The sequence below is a fragment of the Nannobrachium achirus genome, assembly GCF_963921795.1.
Source record: "Nannobrachium achirus genome assembly, chromosome: 17".
Taxonomy (NCBI): domain Eukaryota; kingdom Metazoa; phylum Chordata; class Actinopteri; order Myctophiformes; family Myctophidae; genus Nannobrachium; species Nannobrachium achirus.
In genome coordinates, this window is record NC_137824.1 from 23,020,968 (window position 1) to 23,035,673 (window position 14,706).

At 40.7% G+C, this 14,706-nt stretch overlaps 2 protein-coding genes and 1 pseudogene across 3 annotated transcripts in view; all 3 read left to right on the forward strand.

The window, feature by feature from the left end:
* The window catches only part of LOC308302351 (protocadherin gamma-C5-like), a gene marked incomplete at both ends in the record, with an annotated part of 340,087 nt that overhangs the window by 125,556 nt on the left and 199,825 nt on the right, over positions 1-14,706 (forward strand). The gene's annotated exons all lie outside the window — the stretch shown is intronic.
* Positions 521-8,326, forward strand: LOC308301916 (protocadherin gamma-A12-like; annotated as a pseudogene). Its single transcript has 2 exons — positions 521-929; positions 6,319-8,326. The product of its transcript is annotated as a protocadherin gamma-A12-like (transcript).
* LOC308301917 (protocadherin gamma-A12-like) lies at positions 9,743-12,082 on the forward strand (the record flags this gene model as incomplete). The annotated part of the gene is made up of 1 exon (XM_080746065.1): positions 9,743-12,082. One exon carries the CDS (start codon positions 9,743-9,745, stop codon positions 12,080-12,082), a length of 2,340 nt encoding a protein of 779 aa, XP_080602191.1.

A 14,706-nucleotide genomic window follows, 5' to 3' on the forward strand; every position in this document is an offset into this window, starting at 1 on the left:
CTGCTTTCTCTCTCTCTCTCTCTCTCTCTCTCTCTCTCTCTCTCTCTCTCGCTCTCTCTCCTCTCTCTCTCTCTCTCTCTCTCTCTCTCTCTCTCTCTCTCTCTCTCTCTCTCTCTCTCTCCCTCCATGAAGCAAATTACATTTCCACAAGCCTCTGCTGAAGGGAATGGGACCTAGGGTTGTTGTTTGTAGCGTATTTATTTATGTATTAATTAATTAATTTATGTATTTATTTATATGTCCTCGTATAGAAGTAGTTGGTTGACATTGTCCTTAATATTAAATACTTGAATTCCCCTTTCTGATTCGTACACGTGGTGTCGCTATGCACTTGTTTTTGGAATAATACAACATTCCCACACCCTCCCACAATATTGTCGATGAATACAAAGCCGTGTAAAACGAAGTAGCACGCACAACACTGGTTTGCAGTTGATTTCAAAAGATATCGTTTTTCTTTATAAAGTAGGGCTATTGTTTTCTTTTCCATGAGAACATCTTTAATCGCGGTCATCTTGAAATGAGGCAGGCAAGAGAATGGATTGTCCCGCAATACTGCGTCGTTGCTGTGATTTATCTTGCATTATGCATAAATGGAGACATAAGCTATTCTTTCCCAGAGGAGATGAAACGTGGAACTGTTGTTGGGAATATAGCCAAGGACCTCGGACTGGAGGTCGCAAGATTCTCTGCTCGAAATCCACGCATTGATACCGAGGAAAGTCGTAAACGGTATTTTGACATAAAGCTGAATTCTGGCGAGTTGATTGTCTCCGACCGGATTGACAGAGAAGGCCTATGTGGCAAGAAGGCGACGTGTGTTTTGAAAGAAGAACTCGTGTTGGAGAATCCCTTGGAACTTCATCGCATTAGTGTTCATATACAAGATATCAATGACAATGCACCACAATTTAACGAGGATAAGATTGGTATTGAAATACGGGAATCAGCAGATAAAGGATCACGTTTCTTACTAGGGGAAGCCCATGACCTGGACATAGGACAGAATGCAGTTCAGACTTATTCTTTAGAGAAAAATGACCACTTCATTTTAAGCATAAACACAAAAAGTGGAGGACGAAAATATAGCGAATTAGTCTTGGAAAAGGAGTTAGATCGGGAAGAACGGCAGGATGTTAAATTACTGCTTACAGCTCTCGATGGTGGCTCACCACAGAGATCAGGTACTGTCGTCATACACGTCACTGTACTGGATGCTAATGATAACGCCCCAGTGTTTAGTCAAGCTGTCTATAAAGCTAGTCTGCCTGAAAACTCTCCTGTAGACACCGTTGTTACCACAGTGACTGCCACTGATGCAGATGAGGGGGTTAATGGTGAAGTAACGTATGATTTCGATCATTTATCTGACGAGGATAAGCATTTATTTTCTCTTAACCAAAAAACTGGAGAAATAAAAGTTATTGGCCCAGTTGACTATGAAGAGAAATCTTCATTTGAATTGCAAATAAGAGCAAAAGATGGATTAGGTTTAACGTCATATTCCACATTAATTATTGATTTAACTGATGTCAATGATAACACCCCTGCCATTTATTTAAAATCTTTAACTAATCCCATACCAGAGAATGTGTCACCTGGCACGGAGGTGGGCATCATTAATGTTCAGGATAGAGACTCTGAGAATAATCGACAAGTTCACTGTTCCATTGAACAGAATGTTCCATTTAAGCTGGTTCCATCTATCAAAAAATATTATTCTCTAGTTACCACGGGACAACTGGACCGTGAACTAGTGTCTGATTACAATATTACAATCTCTGCCACTGATGAGGGCTCTCCACCTCTATCCTCTTCTAAAACTATTCACTTATCAGTCGGTGACATCAATGACAACCCACCTGTGTTTGAGAAACAGTTCTATAGCGCCTACGTGACTGAAAATAATAAACCTGGATCCACCTTATGTCCAGTTTCTGCTCAAGACCCAGACTGGAGACAAAATGGTACAGTGAGTTATTCTCTTTTACCTGGTGAGGTAAATGGTTCGCCTGTATCTTCCTATATAACTGTTAATGGAGACACAGGAGTAATTCACACAGTGAGGTCATTTGATTATGAACAGATCAGGAGTTTTAAAGTCCATGTGATGGCCAGAGACAACGGTTCTCCTCCTCTCAGCAGCAATGTGACAGTCAGTGTCTTCATAACAGATGTGAATGACAACTCCCCTCAAATACTGTACCCCACCCAGGAAGGCAACTCCTTCATGACCGAGCTGGTTCCCAAAGCTGCAAATGGGGGCTCGCTCGTATCCAAAGTGATAGCTGTAGATGCAGATTCTGGACAAAATGCCTGGCTGTCTTATAATATTGTCAAATCCACTGATCCAGGGCTTTTCACTATTGGTCTCCACAGCGGAGAGATCAGGACACAGCGGGACATTTCTGAATCTGACGGCATGAAACAGAACCTCATCGTGGCAGTGAAAGATAATGGACAGCCTTCTCTCTCTGCCACCTGCCCCATATATTTGCTTATTTCTGATAACTTGGCTGAAGTTCCAGAACTTAAAGATATGTCTTATGACGAAAACAACTCAAAACTGACCTCTTATCTTATCGTTGCACTGGTGTCTGTCTCCACCTTTTTCCTGACCTTCATAATTGTCATCCTGGGTGTGAAGTTTTGTCGCAGGAGAAAACCCAGAATGTTGTTTGATGGAGCGGTCGCCATCCCCAGTGCTTATCTCCCTCCAAATTACGCAGATGTTGATGGCACAGGAACTTTACGCAGCACTTACAATTATGATGCCTACCTGACAACAGGTTCTAGAACCAGTGACTTTAAGTTCATCAGCTCTTACAATGACAACACACTGCCTGCAGACCAGACTCTGAGAAAAAGTCCATCTGACTTTGCTGAGGCATTTGGAGATTCAGAAGAGTCTCTTGAGGTATTTACCATTTCAACTAATTTATTTCACTTATGATGACTTTCATGATTTTTCGTAAAGGGGCACTCCACCACTTTTCAACCTATGTTCATATAATTGGTCCTCACTCAAAAATAGCAATTTTTTTTTCTCAGAGGAGGGCTGTGAGCAGGTCAGAAACCCATCGTCTTGTGACATCATCGATTGCCAATACAACTTATAGAAACTGCAGGCTTTCTATTCCTGAAAAGTTGCAATTTTAATGTGGAAGCCATTGTTCTCGCGATAATAAAAATCTAAATATTTTTTTCAAAATTGTTGATTAATTTCTTTTTTGAAAATGATGTCACAAGACGATGGATTCTGAACTTCCCACAGCTCTCCTAGGAGACTTGGACTGAGTAGAAAAAAATTGTGATATTTTATCATGAACATTAGTGAGGACCTATTATATGAAGACAGGTTGAAAAGTGGTGAACTACTCCTTTAAGTATAAAATCTATGCTTTGAATTCTAAAAAGATGAGATGTAAAGTCACCAATACAATTCATACTTTTTTATTGCGTTATAAGTCATGGTTTGTCTTTTTGCTTCCATATCATTGTATTCTTGCAGCAAAACAGCATCCATAATTTTCATGAGAACATAACACCTCACTTTGAAAAGTGACCTCATTTTCTTCATTAGTACACACCCAGTGTCCATCTTTTTCTTCCCAGTAGCACTTTTTTTAGCTGGTTTTGTTTTGTGAAAAGCACTGGGCACATTAATATCTCCACTTTAAATATTATTTTGTAGTCATATACCGATATGTTGCTCATGGATTTTATTGTCTTTCCATGCATGGCTGCAAACTCACATGCAATTTTACATTTACAGATCAGAACTTGTTGACATTACTCCCATGAATGCTCAAGATGCTTTTGTAGAAGGGAATTCTTTTTATCTTCCAAACAATGGAACACAGTAAAGTCTTGGGAGAGGAGAAGAATGAGAAGTAATTTGTATTACTGTTGTTTACTTTGACAACATATAATTATTCGTGCCTGTAGGTTATGATTAAACTAAAATGTGGGGTAATTGATCTTTTTAGTTGAAAACATTTTTTTTTCTCCCTAAAAGGTTAAAGCATTACATTCTGATAACAGTAATTTCTAAAATATACTTTCAGGTGGCTTGAAAATGGACAGCCAATCGGGAGAGAGTACCCATTTATCCGTTTGAAATGTATAGTGTTACATTTGTACTACTCATTTCTTGGTGCCATCACTTCCAATTTACATTTTTCAGTCTGTATTCTGTGCAAGTTATACTTGTTTTGCCTCTCAGTCTCTGTCCATGGTGCTGAATGTGGATTTGGTCTTTAAAGGGGTATTTACTTCACTTTAAAACACTTCTCGGGTCATTTTAACATAATATCCTTTTTTTCCGTGTAGGCCTACACCCCGCGCAGTTGTTAAGTTGCTTTCATTCAACAATTATTTTATCAGACACGCCCCCTCCTATAGAAGCCCATAACCACAGAGTTTGAATGCACTCTATAGCCTTTTATACCCCACTATAGCCTATATGAAAAGAACAAGAAGAGGTCAAAAAACAGAGAGGGGATATAATAATAATAAAAACAGTGCCCCCTCATGCATTAGAAGGACAGGTGGTTTCAATTATTCTAACGAGATCAAGATCAAGGTCAAGACCTGAAACTGTCTGTGTCTAATGCACACAAACCAAAGATGTGTTTTAAAGTGAAATACCCTTTAGACCAGGCGTTTGTTTGATGGAGAAGTTGCAACCCCTATAGTGCGTGTCTCCCTCGTAATTATGCAGAGATTGGTGGCACAGGAACTTTACGCAGCACTTATTTATTTAATTATGACGCATACCTTGTCATTGACGACCCTTTTCTAGAACCAGTGACTTCAAGATCGTATGCTCTTATACAAGCGCACATTTATGTGCAGAGCAGACTGAGAAAAAGTTTGAAACATTATGTCGCATTTGGAGACTCCAGTGGGTCTCCCAAAGTAGGAATAGTTTTTCTTTCTTTATTTTCCCCACTCCCATCAGAGCCTGTCACTTTTTGGAAATAGCTCAATTATGATCATTGGCCCATCTTTATTTCCACGTGTTTTTTGTGTTAAGTTGATGTTATCTTTTAGGCCCTTTGCTTTGGCTTGGCGGTCAAGACATGCTGACATTTGCGTCCATGCCTATATCTGTCGCATAACGTGGCTTGTGTTATTTGGGCTGGTGATTGTCTGTCTGTCTCATTTGTCTGTCTAAATTTAAACTCTCAGGTATATTTAAGAATAACAACCTCCTACATTTGGATACGTCTCAAATGTTTTATATTTGTTCATGATGAATTTCGTCAATAGAATGCAAAGTTGGTGAATACTACTTCCCAAAAATTCTAATTCTAATTAAGTTGCCATTATTATTATTATTATGACCAGCTAATCTGGGTGAAAACACTGTACAATATATAAAATGGATCAAGTAATTCGTTACTATACATGCAGTGTCTGACTAATAGGTAAAAATTTAGCTTGAAGTTTCTGTGGCCCTGAAATCATTGTGCTTTCGCATGTAGCCTCTAAGAGATACTTTATTGTTGTTATTAGAGTTTAAAATGCGTATATATTTCCTTTTTTGTTGCCTTAAGGCAAGTAGGCTATTTTCAGACAACATAAGCCTCCTTACAGTGTTATTAGATGCTAAGGAATGTTTCACTATATCTGAATAAGTGATGATGTTTAATGTTGTATTGGCAAACCATGGACTCATAGCGTCGCTGTTCACCAGTGGAGGGCCAACATCTCCACCCTCAAATATTGCATTGATTTTATAGCTTCGTCTCCTCGTCCCCGACGGCGAGAAAATAGTTCAGTCATAGGCTTTTGTCGGCTTAGCATTTTTTTGATTGAGGGACATCGTTCTGGTTGCATTCCATATATTCGTAAATTTTAAACTGTGGATTTAAACACACGCTGTTGGTTTTGCCTCAGGATGGGATACAAAGGACTACCATTGCCAGGCCTGATCTGGGGCTTTTCTTTCTTTATTGTGACGCTGCATCTCGTTTATGGGGACCTAAGCTATACATTTCCCGAGGAGCTGAAACGTGGATCTGTTATTGGAAATATAGCCAAGGATCTTGGGCTGGATGGTGCCAGTCTAACGTCTCGAAAGGCTCGTATTGACACCAAAAGTAATCGTAAACGGCTTGTTGACATTAATCTTAGTACTGGTGATTTGATCGCTGCTGAACGAATTGACAGAGACGGTCTTTGTGGAAAAAAGGCGTCGTGCGTATTAAAAATTGAATTGGTTTTGGAAAATCCATTAGAGCTTCATCAGACAACTCTTAATATTCAAGATATAAATGACAACTCTCCCCAATTCAAGGAAAACATCGTTAGATTGGAAATACAGGAGTCGGCAGTTAAAGGAGCTCGTTTTCTCATAGAGGAAGCACACGATGCGGATGTGGGCCTGAACTCTATTCAGAAATACATGCTTGAAAATAATGTCCATTTTGTCCTGGCTGTGGAGAGTAACACTGTTGAGCTGGTTCTAGATAAAGAGCTAGATCGTGAGAATCAGCAGGATATTAGTCTATTGCTCACAGCCACTGATGGAGGTACTCCACAAAGATCAGGTACTGCAGTCATACACATCACTGTATTGGACGCTAATGACAACTCCCCTGTGTTTAGTCAAGCCGTCTATAAAGCCAGTCTGCCTGAAAACTCTCCTCTGGATACTGTAGTGGTCAGAGTGATTGCTACTGATGCAGATGAAGGTTTAAATGGAGAAGTAACGTATGAATTTGGCCATGTATCAGAAGAAGATGCAAATTTATTTTCTATTGATCGTAAAATGGGAGAAATTAAAGTAATTGGTGTCACTGATTTTGAAGAGCAGACATCTTTTGAAATTAAAGTCAAAGCCAAGGATGGGTTAGGGCTAACCTCATATGCCAAAGTTATCATAGATATTACTGATGTCAATGATAACGTGCCAGAGATTTATTTGAAATCTCTAACACAACATATACCAGAGAATGTACCACCTGGTTCAGAGGTGGGCATAATTAATGTGCAGGATAGAGACTCTGAGAATAACCAGCAAGTGCACTGCTCCATTCAGCAAAATATGCCTTTTAAGCTTGTCCCATCCATCAAAAACTATTACTCTCTGGTAACTATGGGTCAACTAGACCGTGAGCTAGTGTCTGATTACAACATAACAATCACTGCCACTGATGCGGGCTCTCCACCCATGTCCTCCTCTAAAACCATTAACTTATCAATAGGTGATGTCAATGACAACCCACCTGTGTTTGAGGAACAATCCTACAGTGCGTACTTGACTGAAAATAACAAACCTGGATTCACTCTATGTTCTGTTACTGCTCAAGATCCAGACTGGAGACAAAATGGAACAGTGATTTACTCTCTTTTACCTGGTCAGGTAAATGGTTCCCCAGCATCCACCTTTCTAACTATAAATGGAGACACAGGGGTGATCCATGCTGTGAGGTCTTTTGATTATGAACAGTTCAGGAGCTTTAAAGTCCATGTGATGGCCAGAGACAATGGCTCTCCTCCTCTCAGCAGTAACGTGACTGTCAGTGTCTTCATAACGGATGTGAATGACAACTCTCCTCAGATATTGTACCCCGCCCTGGAGCGAAACTCGTTCATGACTGAGCTGGTCCCCAAAAGTGCAAATGGGGGCTCTCTTGTGTCCAAGGTGATAGCAGTCGATGCAGACTCTGGACAGAATGCCTGGCTGTCCTATCATATTGTGAAATCCACAGATCCGGGACTTTTCACTATTGGTCTCCACAGTGGAGAGATCAGGACACAGAGGGACATTTCTGAATCTGACAGCATGAAACAGAACCTTATTGTTGCAGTGAAAGATAACGGACAGCCTTCTCTCTCTGCTACCTGTTCCATGTATTTACTTATCTCTGACAACTTGGCTGAAGTTCCAGAACTTAAAGATATGTCTTATGATGAGAACAATTCTACGCTGACTTCTTATCTCATCATTGCACTGGTGTCGGTGTCCACCTTTTTCCTGACCTTCATTATAGTCATCCTGGGTGTGAAGTTTTGTCACAGGAGAAAGCCCAGACTGTTGTTTGATGGAGCGGTTGCCATCCCCAGTGCATATCTCCCTCCTAATTATGCAGATGTTGATGGCACCGGAACTTTACGCAGCACTTACAATTATGACGCCTACTTGACGACGGGTTCTCGAACCAGTGACTTTAAGTTCATCAGCTCTTACAATGACAACACACTGCCTGCTGACCAGACTCTGAGAAAAAGTCCATCTGACTTTGCTGAGGCATTTGGAAATTCTGAGGAATCTCTTGAGGTATTTCACATTACAAATCTTATGAATTTCCCTTGATTTAAAGCTTTTCTTTTAATTGCAATTTAACAAAACATGTTGCTGCTCTCCCATTAAATCTCCCAATCTTAAAAAAAGATTTTGGAGTGTTATTCTGCTTGTGATCAAGGGGTCACGAACCAAAAAGTGTCTTTGGTGTTACTGATTTATCTATCTCTCTCTCTCTCTCTCTATCTCTCTCTCTCTCTTTCTCTCTATTCATATTTTGTGCAGTGACTAGCTATTGGCTTGGCTTTCCTTGGAGGGGCTTCTATTGTCGTTTTGGGGTCTGTTTCAGTACCATGGACAGTGCCAAGTCAGGAACGCTGCACTGCATGACCTCTTTCTCTCTCTCTCTCTCTCTCTCTCTCTCTCTCTCTCTCTCTCTCTCTCTCTCTCTCTCTCTCTCTCTCTCTCTCTCACTCTCTCTCAGAGTTTTTCTGTGTAAAGTGGGCATTAGGGCGGGTATTGTGTACAGTGGGAGAAAATGGTGAACTGCTCTTCTCTTTCTGATCTCGTTTTGGTTTTGCTCTCGATTGATCCAGCACTCTAGTATATTAATCTACTTTAGACTATCTATAAAAGCAAATAAAACCCATTGGTTGTTTAAATGTATGCCCTGTGTCATGTACAGAGAGAGAGAGGGTGTGTTGACCTTTTTCAGTCAAATGCTTATTTATTTTATAGCAATAATTTGCAATAAAATAAAACAAGTTCTTACTTATTGTCTTGACCAGCGGATAATCACAGGGAAGTAAGAGTGTGTGTGTGTGTGTGTGTGTGTGTGTGTGTGTGTGTGTGTGTGTGTGTGTGTGTGTGTGTGTGTGTGTGTGTGTGTGTGTGTGTGTGTGTGTGTGTGTGTGTGTGTGAGAGAGAGAGAGCGAGAGAGAGATCTACTGTAAAGATCAGACCCTTAACATTTAAGTTTATTCTTTTGAGAACCCTCTTTTTATCGCTTCTTCGTGTCTCTGTCCGTGGTGCTGAAGTTCCCACTGCAGCCTACCATAGTCATTAAGAAACACATACTGCTCTGCACACTTTGTTAAACTTTGCTTATTAAGATGAAAGGCTGGTGCAGGTTAGACTAACGAGTTCTATTGTTTGCAAGGACTGTCTGCATTATACACGTGGAGATGTGGCATGTGCCCTCACGGTGTCGCTATATACCAGCAGAGGAGTCAAATGTTCTATTATTCTTTATTCACCACCCACCTAACATATAGGTCTAAAGCGGATGCATGAATTGTAGAATTCTGTCGAAAGCCAAGCATTTGGTAGTCTGCAACGGGATACTAATATACCGCTATTCCTGGAAACTATACTGCTGGTGCAAATATGGTTGACAAAGGGTACTTTATTCAACGGTGCGGCATTGTCTTTTTTCTGTCCGTGTTCCAATATGCTCATGGTGACATAAGCTACTCTATACCGGAGGAGATGAAGCCCGGATCTGTCATTGGAAATATAGCCAAGGATCTTGGACTTGAAGTGGGTCGACTAGCTGCGCGTAAAGCTCGCCTAGATGTGGAAGAAAATGAGAGGAAATATTGTGATTTCAATGTTCGAAACGGGGATCTGATTGTCTCGGAGAGGATGGACCGAGAAAAGCTTTGTGGAGAAAAGCCTTCTTGTCTTTTGAAATTCGAGTTGCTCTTGGAGAGTCCTTTGGAATTACATCGCATATCAATACAGATTCAAGACATTAATGATAATTCGCCTGTTTTCCCAAAAGATGTTATCAAATTAGAAATTAGTGAATCTGCTGACAAAGGAGCTCGGTATCGCATTAATGCCGCCCATGATGCAGATATAGGCAATAATGCTGTTCAGAGCTATACACTGCAACGGAATGACAACTTTCTCTTGAATACACTGACGACTAGAGCCGGTAGCAAATATAGTGAATTGATTTTAGATAAAGAGTTAGACCGAGAGGAGCAGCAGGAAATTAAGTTATTGCTGACGGCTCTAGATGGTGGTTCTCCACAGAGATCAGGTACTGTAATCATACACGTCACTGTATTGGATGCTAATGATAACGCCCCGGTGTTCAGCCACGCCGTCTATGAAGCTAGTCTGCCTGAGAACTCAGCTTTAAAAACTCCAGTTATTACTGTGAGTGCAACAGATGCAGACGCAGGGTTGAATGGAGTCGTTACCTATGAATTCAGCCGAATGTCTGAAAAGTCGCAACAATTATTTGCACTAGATCAGGAAACAGGAAACATTTTTGTTATAGGTGACGTTGATTATGAAGAGGGATCCAATTATGAAATGTTTGTTGAGGCAAAAGATGGATATGGTCTCTCTTCAGATGCAAAAGTAATCATAACTATTACTGATATGAATGACAATGCCCCAGTTATATATTTAAAATCTCTGACTAGCCCAATACCAGAGAATGTGCCATCTGGTACAGAAGTGGGCATCATTAATGTAAATGACAGAGACTCAGAAAAGAATCAACAGATAATTTGTTCCATTCATCAGAACCTTCCATTTAAGCTCACTCCATCCATCAAAAACTATTATTCATTGGTGACAATAAGTGATCTGGATCGTGAACTAGTGTCTGACTACAACATTACAATAACTGCTACAGACAAGGGCTCTCCACCTCTGTCATCTTCTAAAACCATTCACTTATCAGTAGGTGACATCAACGACAACCCACCTGTGTTTGAGGAACAATCATACACCTCCTCTGTGACTGAAAATAACAAACCTGGATCCACCTTGTGTTCGGTTTCCGCGGTAGACCCTGACTGGCGACAAAACGGCACAGTGGTTTACTCTCTTTTTCCTGGTGAGGTGAACGGTGCCCCTGTGACTTCCTACCTATCCATTAATGGAGACACAGGAGTGATCCACGCTGTGAGGTCATTTGATTATGAACAGTTCAGGAGTTTTAAAGTCCATGTGATAGCCAGAGACAACGGTTCTCCTCCTCTGAGCAGCAATGTGACTGTCAGTATCTTCATAACGGATGTTAATGACAACTCTCCTCAGATACTGTACCCCAGCCTGGAGGGCAACTCTCTTATGACAGAGCTGGTCCCGAAAGCAGCTCTGGGTGGCTCTCTGGTGTCCAAGGTAATATCAGTAGATGCAGACTCTGGACAAAATGCCTGGCTGTCCTATCATATTGTCAAATCCACGGACCCAGGTCTTTTCACTATTGGCCTCCACAGCGGAGAGATCAGGACACAGCGAGACATTTCTGAATCTGACAGCATGAAACAGAACCTCATCGTGGCAGTGAAAGATAATGGACAGCCTTCTCTCTCTGCTACCTGTCCCATATATTTACTTATTTCTGATAACTTGGCTGAAGTTCCTGAACTTAAAGATATGTCTTATGACGAAAACAACTCTAAACTGACCTCATATCTTATCATTGCACTGGTGTCCGTGTCCACCTTTTTCCTCACCTTCATTATAGTCATCCTGGGCGTGAGGTTTTGTCAAAGGAGAAAGCCCAGACTGTTGTATGATGGAGCGGTTGCCATCCCCAGTGCTTATCTCCCTCCAAATTATGCAGAGGTTGATGGCACAGGAACTTTACGCAGCACTTACAACTATGACGCCTATCTGACCACAGGGTCTAGAACCAGTGACTTCAAGTTTGTCCACTCCTATAACGACAACACTCTACCTGCAGATGACACTATGAGGAAATCTATTAACGATTTTGCTGAGGCTTTTGGAGACTCTGATGGGTCACCAGAGGTAAGAATTGTTAGTTTGGATCAATATCAAGGACCTGTTATAATTTAATAGTCATATACATTCTTTTAAATACCATGTTTCGTGCAGGACCTTATTTCCCATATCTACATGATCTAGTCTATTGTGGCATTCTTTTATAACCTTTGAATGTTTTGTATTGCAGTATCTGTCTTTGGCTGTGGTCAGGTGTTCACATCCAAAGTGTTTCATATGTTAGGCTACTTACCTTAATTGTATGCTATGCATTTCATTTGGTTTTGCTTTAAGGCATTAATATCTCATTTCGAGTAAATGGACATATATTTTATTTTCCCTTTTCAATTCATTCATTCATTTAATTTCTTTCTTTCTTCCGTGCAGAGTCCTCAGCAATGCACTTAGGATATTAGCTGGTTATGTTTTACATTTACACTACTTGTATTGTTTTGGTAAAGTGTTGTTTAGATATGATGGATGAAAGATCAGTCTGAGAAAGGTTTGAGTTTTCAAAAATACAACAAAGTGATGAAACCTTGAGCATAGTTATTTGAACGTGATGCTTGGATATCTCAGTTAAGCCTACATTTTACAATGTAGTTGTTTTTGAAAAGGCTGAGTTTGTTTTTGAAATCACTGATTTGTGTTAAGCATTGTTCCTAGTGATTTTGACTCATGAGAGTATAGCCTACAGTAAGTGATCACTCAAGCTTTTTGTGTCTGTGTCTAAATGAATGTCTGATAAATTGGAAATATTATCTTTTGCCAACATATTCCTTTTCAATGAATAATGTTCAATTATTTGCCTTGGAGAGCATTTTCTTTCTATTGCTTTATACCTCTATCAATGTTGCTGACATTTTCTGAGCCCTTGAAAATAAAATTGCAGCAATAACTTAGTATCTACAGCATATTTCCTATCATGCAATTCAAAATGTAGTCATAAAATGTTTTATAAAAAGCCTGTTTTATAAAATGGATTGCATTAGGTGTGTGAATCTATTAGCATTTTGTCAGTTGCTAAATTAGTGGAGCAGTGATACAATATGTTCACCACATGAATCAACACAACACAGAGGCACATTTACTACAATGCTGTTGGTAATTTGTTTAAAAGAGCTTGGGGTCACTTTTTCAAGAAAATAGAAAATAGCACTAGTTGCGACCGTAGGTCGCATTTACTATCAAACCCTGCACAAAGTGTAAGTCCGTCAGTCAGTCAGTCAGTCAGTCAGTCAGTCTGTCTGTCACACCTCACACGTCACACTCTTGCCCTGCTCATATCTCCGCAACCGTTGCCCCGATCCATGCCAAATTTTGCACACACGTTCCTTACCTGCCAAACTACAACCTCCAAGGACCCCCGGAGCTCCAGGGACCCCCAGGTCCCCCACATGTAAAAAATGACCAAATGTGCTAAACTGACCAAATGACCACCCCCACGGGGCTGCTCACGGGGAATTCCCGGGGACCACCCACTCCTGGTGCTCCAGAACGGATGCAAAAGTGGTGGCGCCCCCAGTGGAGGGCCCCCTACACTGCAGCTCACATAAAATGCCGTAACTCCGGCTAGGAGCGACCGGGACAGCCGGGGCCGGTACCTATTCGTCCGCCTTGCCGGCGCGGAGACCCCACCCCTCATTTCTCACATGGCCCTCTTCTAGCGCCACCATGAGGCCGATTCTTGCAAAACACATTTTTGGACACTGCTCCTACAATTTTTGCCCTAAAATCACGCAAATCGGTACACAGTATGTCTACACTCATCCCATCAACATGAATCTCTCCCATATAGCGCCACCTCCAGGCCGATTTTTAAAAACACATTTTTGGACACTGCTCCTACAGATTTTGCCCTACAATCACGAAAATCACTACACAGTATGTCTACACTCATGTCATCAACATGGATCAGGAAGATTTTGGCAAAACACATTTTTGCCCTATTTGTGGAGATAAGTGACCTACGGTCGCTTATCTCCCGATTAGGGAGTGTTACTGGTTGCAATCTTTAGACATAGCCTGATTGTCCTTTCATATGTAATCTGCTGATGCAAGACTTTTCATTGTTGTTCTCCAGGGGGAAAAAATATCAGGTCTCTAAAGAACTTTTCTGAAGGCTTGAAACAGTACCCTAATTCTGGAGTGGAAGATAACAGTCAGTTTTCTCTCTGCCACCTGTGTCATGTATTTACTTTTTGAAGTTAACTTGGCTGAAGATCCAGAACTTATAGATATGTCACATTACAGGTTTAAGTATAGAAGTGGGTAACAATTCTAAATGTAAGTCTCCATTATTGTTATGTGAGAGTATTTGTCGAAGGAGCAAAGCAAGACAATTTTGACAACACAGGAACTGCTCTCTTGATTCTGTGTTCTAGTATCCTGTTCACGAGATATTACATTGATAATCTGAATCCTCCAATCCACAATCTCAGAAAAAGTCTAGGAGCTATATCTTCGTCCATGCCTTGCCCCTTATCCCAAAACTTCCTTGCCTTTTTTTAACCATTTTGAAAACATTTTTAAATACTTAAAATAGCCAATCTACATCGAAATGTTGTGAGCTTGTAGATCAGCTAATTGAGATATTTAAAAATGTTTTTCAAAATAGTAAACAGTTTAGGGATAAGGGGTAAGGCATGGGCGAAAATAGGGCCCTGTCCAAACCCTAAACCCCTAAACTTCTTTGCCTT